The sequence below is a fragment of the Temnothorax longispinosus genome, chromosome 3 (assembly GCF_030848805.1).
Source record: "Temnothorax longispinosus isolate EJ_2023e chromosome 3, Tlon_JGU_v1, whole genome shotgun sequence".
Taxonomy (NCBI): Eukaryota; Metazoa; Arthropoda; class Insecta; order Hymenoptera; family Formicidae; genus Temnothorax; species Temnothorax longispinosus.
Window position 1 is genome coordinate 6,158,117 of NC_092360.1, and position 17,538 is coordinate 6,175,654.

Below are 17,538 nucleotides of genomic sequence, written 5' to 3' on the forward strand. Positions count from 1 at the left end.
AGAGCAATATATATGTGTATATATACCTTTTAATATATATATTTGAAATATTAGAAAAATATTTGTTTTATGTTATTATTGACAATCTTAACTATCTATCCTTTAGTATGAAAATCCTTAAAGTTAATGCCAGACTATGCACGATTTGCGATTTATAATTGATTATCATGAATTGATTGATTTGTTTGATGATCTCGTAAGAAAATTATCCGTTGTCAAATCGACATGAATGGTAAACGCAATATGCACTTGATAAATCCTCTCACCCACATTACTCACTAGTTTTATACGATTGGCGAATAGCAAATTATACGTCAAAATGGTCTCAGCATGGTCTAAAGTCTTAAGTCGCAAGAAATACTTTTGTGTTTCATACTTTCATGTATGTATCACGTGAGAAAGATGAAGAGGTGCATGAGACGCATCTTGGAATATATTATATACATATATGTATATACGTACATAATTTGTCGCATAATTTGTCGGAGATCGGGATTGAAGAAAATTTAATTTAAAGTGATTTGTGTTTTAGCTTCATATGATTTTTAAGGTACTTCATCATACCGAAAGCTAGGATACGCTTTTCGCCGAATACCCTCAATAATTCGTCGTCACAAAACGCATACCGTTTATCCTCAGGGTCCTGTAAAAACAGTCATTTTCTGGCAAAATAATCTTTGTCACGTACGTGTATATATATATATATATATATATATATATATATCATAAAACAGAAAATATCGATGTATAGAAAATAAGTATGAAAATATTAGATAAATGATTACAAATAATACTCACAAAAAGATTCCTTTTTTTTAGGATGCTCCATATTTCTCTTACGACTTCATAGCAACGCATTTGTTTTACTCCAACAACCGCGGCAAGTTCTGGAGTTAATGTAAAGTACCCCTTGTCTTTGTCACTGTCTCCCTTCTTTGCTGTGCTTCCTGGAGTTTTTTTGTTTTTACCCCTTCCCTTCTTCTTTCCTTTCTTGCCAAGCTTACCTACAAAAAAAATATTAACACATTCCATGTAAGATTTTTAATAAAATCTTGATAAAAAATATAATTATTATAATAAAAATAAATATCTTACTTTTTTTTGATATGTAATAAGATTTCTGTGGGGTGTAGTCTTCGTCGCTAGTATCATCATCACTAGCGCTAGCACTTTCTTCATCATCGGAGGATTCCTTCTTACGTTTTTTAGGAGTCTTTTTAATATAATTTCGCTTAGCTAGCTTTTTCTCTTCTTCTTCCTCCTCTTCAGATCCGTCTTTCTCTTCCGCCTCATCATCTTCAGACTCTTCACTAGCAGCCTTCTTCTTTTCCTTCTCTCCATCTTTTTTTTCTTGAAGACATTTCATGATTAAATCATCCAACTCCTTTTTTTTCCTATAAAGAATGAAGTCCACCTCATCATCTTCAGACTCTTCACTAGCAACCTTCTTCTTTTTCTTCTCTCTAACTTTTTTTTCTTGAAAATATTCCATGACTTCATCCATCTCCTTTTTTTTCCTATAAAGAATGAATGTAAGTTATAGATATTATTTTTTTATGTAATTATTATCAATGCAGGGATAATCTGTAAGCTCAGATGTGAAAACATGTTAGAGAAGGAACGAGGTGGTAACTTTCTATTATACTGGCAGTTCCACTCAGAAATTCCTCTGTTTTTTCTAGAACACTGAGAGACTCTCTTCTGCACAATTTTATAGTGCCTATTATATGCTCGTTTTAAAGTTTTGATTCAATTTCAGGGATAACAATCAATAAAATACATTTTATACTAAAAGACAAACTATATCGTAATAATATCATCTGCGTGTCCATGCATACTCGTAGTATGCACATTGACAGACACAGCCAGGAAAGTGCAGCGTGTCATATATCTAAAGAAAACGGCAGTAGTTTCTAACGAGGATTGCCGCGAGTAACAACCGTGAATCACTTGCTTATCATTCCCTGAAGAGTTAACTGGCTGATCGATGATGGGTATGTCCGTATGTAATATTTCGACGCAACTTCCGCGTGATCACGCTTTTTTAAATGTGATCTGATATCTCATTTGATTTTTAAGAAACATGAGCGACCGGAGCAAACGATATAAATCTAAGGAGCTGACGGAGCGATTCTTGTCTTTTTCTACGGAAATTATACACTCAGAGAAAAAAATTGTTGCAGTAACTACGATTTCACTATAATTTTTAGTTATTTTCGATGTCAACTACATTTTTATAGTTATTTTAACAATGCAAATTATAGCTGACTCAATACTACAATACATTATTGTTGTCATAGTTTTAATACGCATTTATTCAGCCATACCATGATTTTATAAACTATAACCTGTGCTTGATGTGTAGCAAGTCGTACTATAAATATGATGAAAATGACCATAATTGAAACATCTATGCATATAAGATTATTTTTACTAATATTATAGCAATAATAACTATAAAAATAAGAACCTCAACTATAATTATTTTACTATGCAATTATAGAGTTATAAATATCAAATACTTTTCTCTTAGTGTACAATTCCAATACAAATTTAATTTGTTACAGCTAATTTCGTGAATTAAAAAATAAAAAATAGAAATTTTTTCCCTGCTTAACATTATAAAATATATATCAGTATAAAATTACCTTTTTCAAAAAAGGTAAAAAAAAAGACGCGTATGTTGTAAATCCAATCTGTCGTATATTGTAACCCCAAGGGGACCAATAAATTTATCTATCTATCTATATAATTCAGACATTTATTCTAAACAGAATTATTAGATTAATTTTACCTGTCCAATCTATTTAATGATATAACGGGAAATTTAGGCCTTGCACTTATTGATGTCACATTTCCACTGCGCGATATTTTGGGAATCTCAGTTAATATAGGAATAAAATCGTTTTCTTTTGCTGTCTAAAAATATATATAACAGGTAAAATAGTATTCATACATAGAAATCGCTTTGTCAAATAGTATTAATTATTTTATCATGCTTATATTTCCCTCTTTTTTCTCATTTATATTTTTGTGTATAAATAAAAAATGTTAAATGTACAAATAAAGATATGTTACTTACCCCTGAAGTAGAAGCAAGTTCCTCTGTAATGCTATCATCTTTTTCACGTTTTAATGAGCCACTCTCTTTTAGATCAAGTTCCTTAAAAGACGATACTCTATGCTGTGTTTTATCAGTTTTTTTCAAAGCTACAAAGGCGGTACTTGCTTTGTCCAAATTTTCACTTTGTTTTATAATTTCGTCCAAATTATTCAGTTTCTCTACAAACTCAGTCTCTCTACAGGGAACCCCGGTTACAATAGGAATAAAATCGTTTTCTTTTGCTGTCTAAAAATATATATAACACGTAAAATAGTATTCATACATAGAAATCGCTTTGCCAAATAGTATTAATTATTTTATCGTGCTTTTAACATGTCAAATCAAATGTTATAAGTAAACTTCATATATTTAATATATATACAGATATTTCCCTCTTTTTTCTCATTTATATTTTTGTGCATAAATAAAAAATGTTAAATGTACAAATAAAGATATGTTACTTACCCCTGAAGTAGAAGCAAGTTCCTCTGTAATGCTATCATCTTTTTCACGTTTTAATGAGGCACTCTCTTTTAGATCAAGTTCCTTAAAAGACGATACTCTATGCAGTGTTTTATCAGTTTTTTTCAAAGCTACAAAGGCGGTACTTGCTTTGTCCAAATTTTCACTTTGTTTTATAATTTCGTCCAAATTATTCAGTTTCTCTACAAACTCTACTACTTCTTTTTCGTAAAGAGAAAATATACACGGAGGATAAAAGTCACGCCCCGATGTTTTTGTTGCCGACCGTGCTTGAGGTTTTTGCTGCATTTCAACTTGGCTAAGATGTATATTAAATTTTTCATTACTATTAATTTTTGGCTCAGCTCTGCCTTCTACTACTTTGGATTCCTGTACATGCGTTTTAACAGTGTCCACTAATTTACTTCGAGGAGTAGAAGTGATCGCCTGGATTTCCGCATCACATAAAGTTTCATTCCTTGAAGCTGCTTCGCTTCCTCGCATAATTCTTTGTGACTCAAGGAGAGTTCTTCCAAGTAGAGCATGAATTGCTTCTATAGGGTCACTCCATCTACGTACTGCTTGTGCATCATTACAGGATGATTTTGGTGTAGAAATTTGCATTAAGCTAGTGTTATCGCTTGGACTAATAAGCGAAAAATCCATATCTGCAATAAATATGTAATGCATTTAAAGTTTCGCACAAAAACAAAGTTCTATTAACATATTCAATCTGATATTTTATCAAGTGTTAGTGATAAATTATACAGATTTAATTGAAAATTTCAATAGTATAAAAATATCTCATGTCATGGGTGATTAAAATTTGCATATGTTAAATAAATAATATTTTAATAATACTTTAATATTTTACCTTTTTGTTCATTTCGTACTTTTTCGATGAGGTCAGTTAAAGACGCTATTCTTTCTGTATATAAATTTTGTAGGTCTTGATATTTTTGCAATCTTTCAGTACAATTTTTTAAAGCATAATCGTGAATGTCGTCAAGTTTCATATCCAATAATTTACATTGGGAATTTTTGTATATACAGACTTTGGATGATGATTGCTCTGAAATAGAAATACGTTCTAATGCTCCAGATTTCTGACAAACGTCTGATGGATCTGTAATGGTAGACCGGTCCTTTTGTGTCGATATCACAGTACCATCATTTTAGTCTAAGATTCATTCAAACTAAATCTAAGCATTCTGGTAATGCTATCACGGTGCGGAATCTTCGATGGCGTCATCATTGTACGCGGTGAAGGAATTTTCTGTGTGGAAACAGAGCTGATGTTTTGTATTCTCAATTCAGGTCTTGCAAAACATCAGCTCTATTTCTACATATTTCTAAGATCAGCGTGACGTTAGTCAGAACGTCAAACACTGATTGAGGCCTTTTTGGCGGTGCGCTTGCAAAGGCGGTGGACGTTGACGTATCTGAAGTATCTTTTATCCGAATCCTTTTCATTTGACTCAGAACTCGATACGGCTTACCTGTAGATTGACCTTCATCGTTCGGGCCTGAAACTGTCTGTGAGCTTTCCGCGCTAGCATCTATCGACACTCTTGTTTCCTGCGATGCATCTGTCTCATCTTGAGCAAACTCATTCATGTGTATATCAACTCTTATAGTAGCTGCGTCTGGCATATCCAAACATTTCGTCTTCTCTTGAGAAGTTAGACAAGAGTCTGACTGAGACCTCGAAAACCTCTTCATAGGTGATGTCACTTTAGAATTAACAGACGTTGAGTGAACCTTTTGATAAATTTGAGATAACGGTTGCTTTGATAATGTCACGCTAATCTTTCTCTTTTTAGATGTTATAATTACTTCTTTCTTATCAATTTCAACAATCATCTTACCATTCTCAGAACTTGTCAAATTATTGTTACCGTCGTCCGTCTCCGGTGTAATTGTTGATTCAATCGGATCAGATACTCGTGCAGTTGCATCTCTGCTGGGATGTGGCACATGCATGCCTTTTTCAGGTAATTCTACTTGTACATCCTTGTTCTCTGCTGGACACGTTGGTTCTAGTGCTGTCTGAACAGCAATCTCAATCTTTTTCACAGGTGATTCATCAGGTTTCTCCACGTCACGCTCTTTTCTAATGCACTCGTCACTACTAGACATATTTATAACTTTAACTTCAGGTGACGAAGGCTTGGCAGTACTAGGTTCTGGTGTTTTTATCGGCGTTTCATCCTCAAAGAGTGGCCTCATGCTGACATAAAATATATTATCTGGCAACCGGCGCCAAATTCTTGTAACAGCAATCTTCTTTGTCTTTCAACTTTCTTCACATGCAGTATTCGTTCTTCGCTATCTTTTTGGCACGTTCTAAAAGCCGATTTGATATCTCCTTTGACTGCTGCCGAACCTGCAACGCAATATGTCACTTCACACTTTGACTGATGTTTACACTGGGAGTTGGCTTTTCCCAGCGAGCGACACAAATCGACACAAATTAACACAAATGTCATTTTGTCTTTGTTACTCATTATTTAATAAAAAAAGAAAGATAGAACGTATGTGTCGACTTGTGTCGCTTGCCGGAAAGCTCCCATTGTCAAGGCACGTGCATGATACACGTGTATTATAGATTTTATTTTCCTAATAGCTTCCAATAAATAAACGCAGGCAGAAAATTGACAGTTCAGTTCATTTATGTAGATTCCAATTAAAAGGGATCGAAGATACGTATTTCACTTGCTTCTTCGAATCTGGTTTGAATATTCTCGACGAATACACATACCTATTCCAATCGTAACCTTTGTCGGCGTGTCGGCGATTACGTTGGCCGCAGTGTCGCCAGAAATGCGACGTGGCAAAAAAAACTCATACAAAAGAAAAGTTGCGTTCGTGTGCTCTCAGAGCTTTTCGGTAGTCTTCGATCAATTGAAAGAGAGCAGACATATGATATTCTGTCCTTCTTTCGTATCACGGCTCGAGCGGGAGGAAAAAGGACAGAAAATCATATGGGTGCTCTCTTTCAATTGACCGAAGACGACCGAATGCAACCGAAGCGCTGAGCGCACACGCACGTGGCTCTCCTTTTTTGTGTGAGTATCCCCGCCATCTCTATTTCGACGAGGCCGCGCGTCTCATATTTCTGTAGCGGGATTCTGTAATTCTTTAACGATTAGTTTCGGTATCGTTTTTAATACGTTTACGCGAGCGTTACTTCTGTAGTAACTTACGATTAGTAGTTGTGCGGGTATTATATATGGTAAAAAATCTGCGCCAAACTGTCGTTAAGGAGTTACAGGCCGGTATTCATATATAGTCGGTTCTTATATTTAAAATCTGCGCGAAACTGTACGTCAATCGGTTCTTATATTTAAGAACATTTTAAGTACAATCTTAAAATGTCATAAACCATGATCACAGAACCGTATTAGCATAATATCTTAAGACATTACTTAAGACGGTCTTGAAATAAGAACCGAACCGACTATTACTATAGGTACACACGTTTACGCGAGCGTTTACTTCTGTAGTAACTTACGATAATTCACTCGTTTACACGGAATGAATTATCGTAAGTTACCACAAAACCCCATTTACGCGGAGAAATTATCGTAAGTTACTATATATACAGAAGTAACGCTCGCGTAAACATAGTATATGGAATATCAGCACAGAATCCCGTCTCTGGCGACACTGGACTTGACCGCGTTCAGCAGAACACCTACTTTCTTTCAATGAAGAAAGAAGAAAAAAAAGAATGCTTCGAAGCACTTGTAACATCAAATGGACCGCAGCCATATACCCTGCGTTCCGTAACGCGCATATGCGCGCATTTATCTATAGTATTATACGTAACGTTTACTATAGAAAATGCGCGCATATGCGCGTTACGGAACGTGGCCTTAGTGTTATTATCAACACGCTAAGTTGATTTGTTTGTTCTAAAAGTAAGAGCCAATCACGTTCGATTGCTACTGAGCGGTTTGTTCTGCTGAACGCGCTCATACGTTCGTTCGGTTAAAAAAAGATAAAATTGTAATAGTTAAGGCCCGAGCACATGGAAAAACTTAAGCAGTAAGACATAAGCAGTAAGGAAATCAACGGCACTGATTCGCTACCGTTTACGTTATGTCTTAAGGCCTGGACTGTAATTGGCTGATTTGCTTACTGCTTTAAGTCTCACTGCTTAAGTTTTTCTATGTGCCCGGGCCTTTCGCATTCCTATACGCAACAAAGTACATCATCATTCCGCTGTTCACTTATTTTCGCTATTGCAGCAACAGCATAATTGCAAGTTTATCATATTTTTAGAAGTGGATTTTAAACGTTTATGTTTAAAACATATACTTAAAATATGTTTTAAAGCATTATATTGTTTTCAAAACGTTATTTGTTTTAAGCGTATATTAATGCGTTTTAATAATACATTTTAGGAAGAGATTTGAAATATAAAAGTTTTAGAATAAAAAGGGAGGTATTAATATAATTATGTTTGTTATTCGTATATTGTCATATATTCGTTATCAAAATAATTTCATCATTTATTTATTTAGTTTCTAATATGGAGAAAATACATAACGCACATTTTGTTTTCATGACAAGTAAATCGAAAGAGAAACTTAAAATATCAAACGTAGTAGGAACAAATTTACGATAATCTATTACTAATACTGGTTATAAATTATGAGTCTCTTGGAGTGACCGTATGTACTGTATGATAATTTATAACTGTATATATAATACGTATCTAGTTAAATATTTAAATATGTATTATAAGCTAACTAATAGTTAAATCATATATCTATCTTTGTCTAATGTAAAGGATAAACAAAGACATACATATGATTTAACTATTAGGTGTTAGGTAGGTATATTTACCAACAGCTGTTGGAACAACCGGCCCTAAATCTTGCACTATATTTAACTATATCGAAAGGATAAACATGAATATCGCATTGTCTGAAAATATATAGTAAGTTATTACAAAATCTTGTATCATGTAAAAAATACATCTACAATAAAACGCAATATTCTCTTATACATTTATATTATAATTGTATATTAATATACATATATGTATATTATATACATTTATTTTCCAGAAGAAATATTTTCAAAATAAAAATAATTACAAAAATTACAAAAACTGTAAAACTAGCTATGAAACTAGCGGCAGAGTACGCGCCGAATGGTGTAAGAATGGTCTAAAAATTCATGTGATTTCTCAGATACTTCATCATACCAAAAGCTCGGATACGCTTTTCGCCGAATATCTTCAATAATTCGTCGTCACAAATCGCATACCGTTTATCCTCAGGGTCCTGTAAAAACAGTCATTTTCTTGGCAACATGATATTTGTTAAGTACGTATATGTAATATATACAGGGTGTACCAGACTTACCGTATCACCCGTTAATGGCAGATTCCTGAAATCAAAAATTCTAATGACAAAATGTCGAGGCTGCCAATTTGTCATCCCGATATTCGTCGGTCTTGCGAACAGTGTACAAAGAAATAAAGTGAATAATAATTTCAAATATTTCTATCGAGTTGAGTAAAATGTGGAAGAGCCGTTTTGACATGCGATGTCCTTGAGTGCATAAAATTTCAATCACATTAAGTTCACAATGTTCGAGCACATTAGTGAACTTTAAACCTTTCCCATTCAAACACTGTAGCAGCATTTTTGCATTAGGATTTTTGTCTCCAAATAATCTGAGTAATCTACCATTAACGGGTGATACGGTCAGTCTAGTACACCCTGTGTATATATATATATATATATATATATATATATATATATATTAAAATAAGTAAAACACAGAAGATATTGATGTATAGAAAATAAGTAAAAAAATATTAAATAAATGATTACAAATAATACTTACCAAAAGATTCCTTTTTTTTAGGATGCTCCATATTTTACTAATGACGCGACATAAGTTCATTTGTTTTGCGCCAACAACCGCGGCGAGTTCTGGAGTTAATGTGGCACAACCTCTCTTGCCACTCTTGCCAGCAGCTTTGCCATCATCTCCCTTCTTTGCTGTGCTTCCTTGAGCTTTTTTGTTTTTACCCCTTCTCTCCTCCTTTTCTTTCTTTTCAAACTTACCTACAAAAGAAATATTAATTCCATGTAAGATTTTTAATAAAATCTTGATAAAAAATAAAATTATTATAATAAAAATAAATATCTCATTATATATATATATATACCTATATATAAGAAAATATTGCGTTTTATAGTAGATGTATTTGTAAGATATTTATTTCACATCTTTATATTTTCATAATCATAATCATATATATACATAATATACATAATATCATAACATAATATACATACATATATACACACATACATACATACATACATACATATATATTGCGACAAAATATATAAATTTTATTCTTTACCACGCTTTCTCATACAAGCTTTAAAAAAAATCATGATTATGAAAATATAAAGACGTGGAATAAATAGATCAAAGAGTCGAAATAATGTTTTTGCTGCAAATTCAATAATTTTTCGAGAAGTTTGATGCTTTGTGACTTTGTCCATCTCATATTGGATAAATCTGTCCTATCGGAAGATATTTATAATTATAGCGACTATACATATATCTATAATGGAGCAATCTACGCGATAAATCGGATAAATCCTGAATTACATAAAATTTGTAAAAAAAATAATCTGTATAACCGCGTCGCAATAACACGAAGAAACCGACATGTCTTCGTATGTGAATTTAATTAACCTTCACTTTCCACCTTTGCAATAAACTAACGTGAACCTACTTGCAGTCGTAGCGCTCGTATATTACACACTCATATAGTACACATTTGACAGGCAAAGCCAGGAAAGTGCAGCGTATCGTATATCTAAAGAAAACGGTAGCATGCAGTATCCAACGAGCATTACCGCGAGTAACAACTGTGAGTCATAACTTATTGCTTATCATTCCCTGAAGAGTCAACTGGCTGATCAGGCTGATCGATGATGGCTATGTCCGTACGTAATATTTCGACGCAACTTTCGCGTGATGACGTTTTTAAAAATTAAATGTGATTTGATATCTCATTTGATCTTTAAGGAACACGAGCGACTGTATACCCCGAGCGAATGGAGCAAACGATATAAATCTGAGGAGCTGCTAGAGCGATTCTTTACATTCTGCGCGGAAGGTAGTACAGATGATGGTTTGAGTCTTTCTCTACGGGAATCATATAATTGCGATAAATCTTTGCGAGTCTTATTAAGACTTTTCCGATTTTACGATTATTATCGCGCCGCGAGAAAGGCGTGTCAGATATGTGATCGCTGATCAAGGTCTTTTAATACGTTTACGCGAGCGTTACTTCTGCAGTAACTTATGATAATTCCTTCGCGTATATATAAACGGGATTTTCCTTCGCGTAAACAGGATTTTGTAGTAATTTACGATAATTTACTCTGCGTAAACGAGTGAATTATTATCGTAAGTTACTACAGAAGTAACGCTCGCATAAACGTAGTATTTGTTATTAATTGTTATCGTAGTTACGGACAAGACTCGGAGAACTGTTAAATGTGAACTCAATGTGCCGTACGGCCCTACGAAGCGCGCAAAGTACGACATATATGGCACCGATTTACCGAAAGGTACGTACAAATGTAATGATGACTTGATTCATAGATAGGTAATTTCCATATAGGCATCAAACTTGTCGAACAATATCTCGAATTCTCAGCAAAAAATTATTTCTACCATTTTCTGTTCCATTTATCTCTATATTTTTATAATCGTGTTTCTCTTTCAAAATAAAAAAGAATTAGAAGCGACTGAAACAAGAGGGATAAACTTACAAAATTCACGCTTGAAAATCGGTCTATTTTATCTAGATTTCTCCTTTTTGTTTTCGATAAGAATTTATTTTCAATTTATTTCCAAGGTCGGAAGCGTTTACTTGCAAATTATACGATATCTATAGTCTAGCCTGAATCACTTATTTCTTCGATATGCAAACACGATACGCGCATAAGCATAAAACAGCAATTTTCTTGTACAATTCGTGTAAAATTGAAATAAAATATACACTGAGAAAAAAATATTTAAATACAAAAAAATATTTATTTAAGTATGTGTGTGTGTGTGGCTGCCAATAGTTTTTTATTTAATATAATACACATATTTATTTAGAATTAAATATTTTTACTTAATTTAAATAAAAATATCTAATACTAAATAAATATACGTATTATATTAAGTAAATAAGCTATTGGCAGCCACCTAAATAAATATTTATGGATCTAAATTTTTTTTTTCAGTGTATGAACATCAAGGAAACATTTTTGGAATACATATTAGTATTTCCACTTCATATTCTATCCTCTAAATCTGCTCGTTTTTTTTTTAAAGATCTGCAAACTGTTAGATTGCATTATACTTCCTATATAGCGATGGTATTTTTTTCTTACCCATCATTTTAAAACAGTTATATATTTCAGATGCGCCGATATTTGTGTTTATCCATGGAGGATATTGGCAGGAATTTAGCAAGGATGTCGCTGGGTTCTCGGTACCCTTGTTTGTTAAAAATAAAATCAAAGTAATAACAGTTGGATACGATTTGTGTCCGAATGGTGAGATGGTACAAAATTCTATTGAATTATACCGCTGTCTTCCTTACTCTTGATTATTTATCAGTTTACTTTACAACACATTTACAATTTAAAATTGCAATAAAATCATTTAAGCGCGTCACAGGCTGCGGTCCACTTGACGCTACAAATGCTTCGAAGCATTCCTCTTCTCTTTTCTTTCAATGAAGAAAGAAGGAGAAAAAGAACGCTCCGAAGTATTTGTAGCGTCAAGTGGACCGCAGCCATAGTTGGAAGGAATTGGACGCAAAAATTTATGAAAACGTTTCGGAATTTTACAATTTATCACTATATTAGAAACTCTCAAATTAAAAGATTATCTTATTGGTATAATGAATTTTATATATGGTGTAATGAATTGTATTGTTTTCTTGTACTTCAGTTAGAATTGGAGATATAGTAGCGGAGATAAAAGCAGCGGTCACGCAGATATTAAAATATGCGGCTGATTCAGAATCTAAGTATGTTATTTAATACAAAACTCTTCTACACTCGTATACTAGGTACAAAACTCTAAAAAAAAAAAAAAAAAAATTGTTTATATGTACATACAAACACACAATAATGTACAGATATGTATGCATCGCTGGACATAGTGCCGGAGCGCATTTGGCTGCATGTCTATTGCACGACGACGATTGGATCAATCGCATGAAACAGCAAGGATATTTTGCATTATTAAAGGAAATCATACTAATAAGCGGCCTTTATAATTTAAAACCTGTAGTTGATACCAGTCATGGGACAGCCCTTAAACTGACTGAGTAAGCATTTTATCTCTCTTCAACAGAATTCAATAGAATTATATTATATATGTAATAGAATTATGTATGAAGCTTATAACAAGTATACATATATTATTGCTTTCAGGGAAGAAATTAAGGCATTTAGTGTTTCCACTTTAGATGAAACGAAAGGCCGTCGTATCAGTGGCTTGAAAGTTGTCGTAATCGTAGGTGACTGTGATTCTCCAACATTTGTGGATGAATCGCGCAAATATGCCCAGGTAGTTAATTAAATATTAGATCTGTTTTTTATAGCTGAACTAGTGTACACTCTCTAAAATAAAATAGGTACATATTAGAAATTTGACAAAAACAAAAAGTTTCAGTGCAGCCTACTGCAGCAATAAAAAACAAACCCATTACGTATTGAATGTTATTGCGCAAACTTGTATCGAACTAAAATTGTATTATTGTTTCAGAAAATTATTCCCATTGTGGATAATGTGGAATATATTTTACTTGAAGACATAGACCATTTTAACATAGTGGAGGAACTTCTGAATTCGGACTATGATCTCGCTAAATTGATATTGAAGTGTCTTCAGCCGGATGCGAACATTCATTAGATGAATATGTGGAAAGTTAAAGGAATATTATTTGTCCTAAGGCACTATATATTCATCATAAAATACAATTTAGATTAATTAAAAAAGATTTATTATTATTAAGGATTATTATATTAATTATATTAACGTGTCTCTTTATATATTTGGCTTTTAAATTAGAAATGTTTTGTAAAGACATTGAATATACTTCATATAACATCAAGATTAATCATCTTGCCAAATTGATCAGATCAATGTTGCTTTTTCCATAACAATGATCTAAAAGGACAGCCCTTGCTATATGTTTGAGTCATTTGGATTTGGTCGTCGATGAACTCACATCAGTTTCCTTAGAGACAGATTGCACTGTCGATTTCTTTATGCTTATAATCTTGCTAGGTACAATTCGATTAATTACTATCGTCTCGTTTCCAGCATTCGCGTTTTGTTGACTTTGTCGACTGGTACTTTGAAGAGGCAATTGGATTATCGTAGATCCACGGACGTCGCGGACAGGTTCTATTTCTCCCGTTCGCATATTCACCTTCAAGTAATTATTTGTAATATTTTGGACGCTGATTATATTCCTATTTATCGGCATACGCCTAACCAGTGTCGGACGTTTCATTACGGGAATTATCTTGGGAATTATTTTATTTCCAACCGCTAGCACAGTGCGCTTAGCAACAACAGGCGATGGCTTGGCTGTTCCTTCATTAGTCAAATCAACTATTTCTTTATTCTGGTTTGTTATCTTTGGCGCATTTTCTTGAGTGGTCTTATCCATTTTGTGCTGATTGTCCTCCCAAGTCGTGGGAGGTTTAGCGAATGAACGTAATCGCAATACAGGCTTCTTTTCCTCTTCAGGTTGCTCATCGTTTGGTATATTCTCGATTGGTTCATCCATCACACTTTCTGTTATTATCTCTGTTTCATCCGTTATTATTTCTGTTGTGTTTTCCGTTATCTCCTCTGTTACATCTTCTGTTATTAGTTCTGCAGCATCCTCTGTCATCAGCTCTGCAGCATCCTCTGTTATCAGATCGGCTGCATTTCCTATTATCAGTTCTGTTGTAACTGCGGTTATTGTATCTGTCACATCCTTTGTTACCTTCTTTGGTGCAGGATCTGTTATCACTTCGGATACTTCAATTGCTTCCACCTCTGCTAGATCTTCTACAACATACGTATAAAATACATATAATCATATAAATAAATATATATGACTTTTCTATTTATGTGTTTAATTTTATATATTTTCAATTTTATTAATATGTATACCACTTGTGCATTTTGTTGTCAAACCCGCTGGTGAGTCCTCTTGCGCCATTTCCTTTACAACGTCCTTTAGGATAGTACTGCTACTATACGGCTCGTGTATTGTTTTCTCGTTAATTGTTTTATTCTCATTCTTTGGTACTGCTGCATCATTATTTTTCAAAACTTTTATTTTAAGTAATTTGTTACATTTCTGTTGTAGGGTATCCACCATAGTTTTATTCGAAATAGCTTTATCCACAGCATGATACACACTTATATTAGATTTATTTTTTTCCGTAGGTGATCTATTTTCTTTAACTGTTTTATCTATGTCTTTTTCATTATCACTATCATTCTCACTTGTCATAGATGAGATTTCATCGTTTTTATCTTCATCATCTATAATACTTTCTTCTTCCATTTCTTCATCCTCATCCTCCTCTTCCAAAGGTGCTTCTTCATTATTTTCGTCTTTCATTTCAAACTGTTTCTTTACATATTCTTCGAATACGGCAGCTAATCGTTTTTCTCCCTCAGTACGATTGTCAGTTAGTTTTTTCGCTAAATTTTCATCTTTTATAGCTGGGTCTTCTTCGGTGTCTTCAAGATACAAAGAAAATGTGTCCCAATAATCTTTGCGCCTACTGCGTTGCAAGTGTTCTCCAAGTTCTTCAAAAGCTTTCCGTGCTACATGTGTCAACAATATATAACATAGATATAATAATCAAACGCACAGCAAAATATATTGCACAATTAAATATACTCATAAATAAACTAAAATTATAATACGTATCTTACCTATTTTTTCTCGTTTATTTTCGTCTAGACCTAATTTTTTTCTGTCATTACACCGATTAACACATTCCAGAATGTCCCTGTGATCAGGGAATATTAAATCATCTATAAGCGCTCCCGTTCTTTTCATTTGATTTCGTCGAGTAATTTTAGAGTTGATAAAATTCGTTATTGCTTGATCCACAGCAACAATTCGAGTTACGTTAAAATGTTTAGGACGCAAATAGACGCGCCCCGCATCAGCATTTTCTCCCGTTAATTCACAAAGTTTATCATATAATTCCACCATTTTCTCCTTATACCTTACGACTTTCATATAATTACTATCATTCTCCTCATTAAAATCAACTTCCTCCTCTTCCAATTTTTTTATCCTTCTCTCACATTTTTCCATAGCCTTCGTTACTTCTTTGATCCTTCTTCTTGTCTTGGAGTTTGCATTCTCTTCATTATCAGCATCATCCTCATCATTCGATTCTACTTCAATATTAACTGGTACATTATTTGTAGCATAGGAAGTGGAAGGAACTGCATCATAGATTTCATTATTTTGCAATGCCTGGGACTTCTTTTTCCTCATCTCGTTCATCACTTCTTCTATATGCACGTATATTTTTTTGCTATTACTTGTAATAGCTTCACGCTTTTCATTTAAAAATGTGACAAAATTTTCTGACGCAGCGTAAATTGGATCCAAATTTTCATAACGTCTTTTTAACTTATCAACAATCTTATCCATATCCCTTTTATCGCCCTTTGGACATTTTTGCAGACATAAGCTTATAAACAGTGGAAAAACGTCCTGCGAAACGTACGATATTTTTTTCTTCTCCTTCACGATCAATCGTATCTTTTCAGTTTTCACTTCCCGGTCTGGCAGGTTCTTATTTAGTTTTGCATTACAATCAGATTTCACAAACTGTATCTCAGGTACATTTATAGAGCATTGGCTAGGTACAGACTTGTTTATCACCTTAGATGTACCCTGATCAAGATTTAACCTTCTTCTTTTTTCCATTATAAAATCCGTCTGTATTATCACATTTGTATCTGTCTGTAATTTCTTTCGTTTCAGATTATTCTCTTCAATTTTGTCAATATCGATGAATAAAGTCTCCGTTTTTCCATGAGCACAGGCTCCAATACCAGTTTCTATAGATTTGGTCGGTAATTTATCCTTATTTTCCTGCAACAATAAATTTCTGAATCAGTATTTGGATTTTAAAAATAATGTTATTATCCTTCATAATTCCTCATTTATTATTATTATTGTTATTATTTTCCTTTTTAACAAAGCAAGCTGTCATTTTCCAAAAATTGATTTTAAAGGGATTTGAACAGACATCTAAATTTATCAAAGCATTTCCAAACCTTTTGGGAGTCAGATTCATCATCAGACGAGATACAAATGACCTCCATTTCCATTGTTACATTCGAAACAGCAAATAAGTGCCACCAAACAAGTCTACACTTGTAGCTTAACGCCTCTCGAATTATCCTATGTGACCTCCTGTTAAACATATTGATAACATAAAACTTTTACCGATTACGAAAAACGCTGTGACTTTGATGGGTAACCGTATCCACAATCTGTGCAACGACATCCTGTCAAACATCTTCATCTAATCGAGAAGACATTTGATGTTTTAGTACTTTTCGCGATTGTGCATAATTCGCAAAATGTTCGAAAAAGAAGCCTGTGCACAAAAATGAATTTTTGGCCTCTTGGAAACAGTAACTTTAAGGAAACCATAGGCGCGCCGAGAACTTTATTTCCAAAAGCAGAAAGGCAGTTTTTACTTGCCTGGGTTTTAATTATCTCGCTGGTCTCGTGGACGATTCGTTGAGCAGTACGGAAACAAGTATGCAAGTTCACATGTCGGTGATGAGTTAACGCTACGTCAACGGACTAATCGGAATGGAATGGATTCCGATCGAAATTAATCTGTTAACTGTTTTCCCTAGAAGAC

At 33.5% G+C, this 17,538-nt stretch overlaps 2 protein-coding genes across 3 annotated transcripts; one reads left to right on the forward strand and one right to left on the reverse strand.

The window, feature by feature from the left end:
- Positions 1-17,365, reverse strand: Daxx (Daxx-like protein). Its single transcript, XM_071772468.1, has 12 exons — positions 16,940-17,365; positions 15,572-16,754; positions 14,795-15,460; positions 13,827-14,689; positions 5,065-5,857; positions 4,440-4,637; positions 3,569-4,233; positions 3,083-3,349; positions 2,795-2,919; positions 1,096-1,517; positions 799-1,004; positions 1-643 (listed from the first exon to the last, which is right to left on the reverse strand). The coding sequence occupies exons 1-12, from the start codon at positions 17,087-17,089 to the stop codon at positions 512-514; spliced, it is 5,670 nt and encodes a 1,889-aa protein (XP_071628569.1). The 5' UTR covers positions 17,090-17,365; the 3' UTR covers positions 1-511.
- On the forward strand, positions 10,406-13,736 carry Kfase (kynurenine formamidase). 2 transcript variants are annotated; one of them, XM_071772626.1, is made up of 8 exons: positions 10,406-10,554; positions 10,637-10,727; positions 11,083-11,184; positions 12,031-12,165; positions 12,566-12,644; positions 12,756-12,947; positions 13,054-13,189; positions 13,388-13,736. In XM_071772626.1, exons 1-8 carry the CDS (start codon positions 10,540-10,542, stop codon positions 13,532-13,534), a joined length of 897 nt encoding a protein of 298 aa, XP_071628727.1. In that variant the 5' UTR covers positions 10,406-10,539; the 3' UTR covers positions 13,535-13,736. The 2 variants fall into 2 exon arrangements, with proteins under 2 accessions (XP_071628727.1, XP_071628728.1); XM_071772627.1 differs by lacking the exon at positions 12,031-12,165.
- Positions 17,366-17,538: the final 173 nt, after the last annotated feature.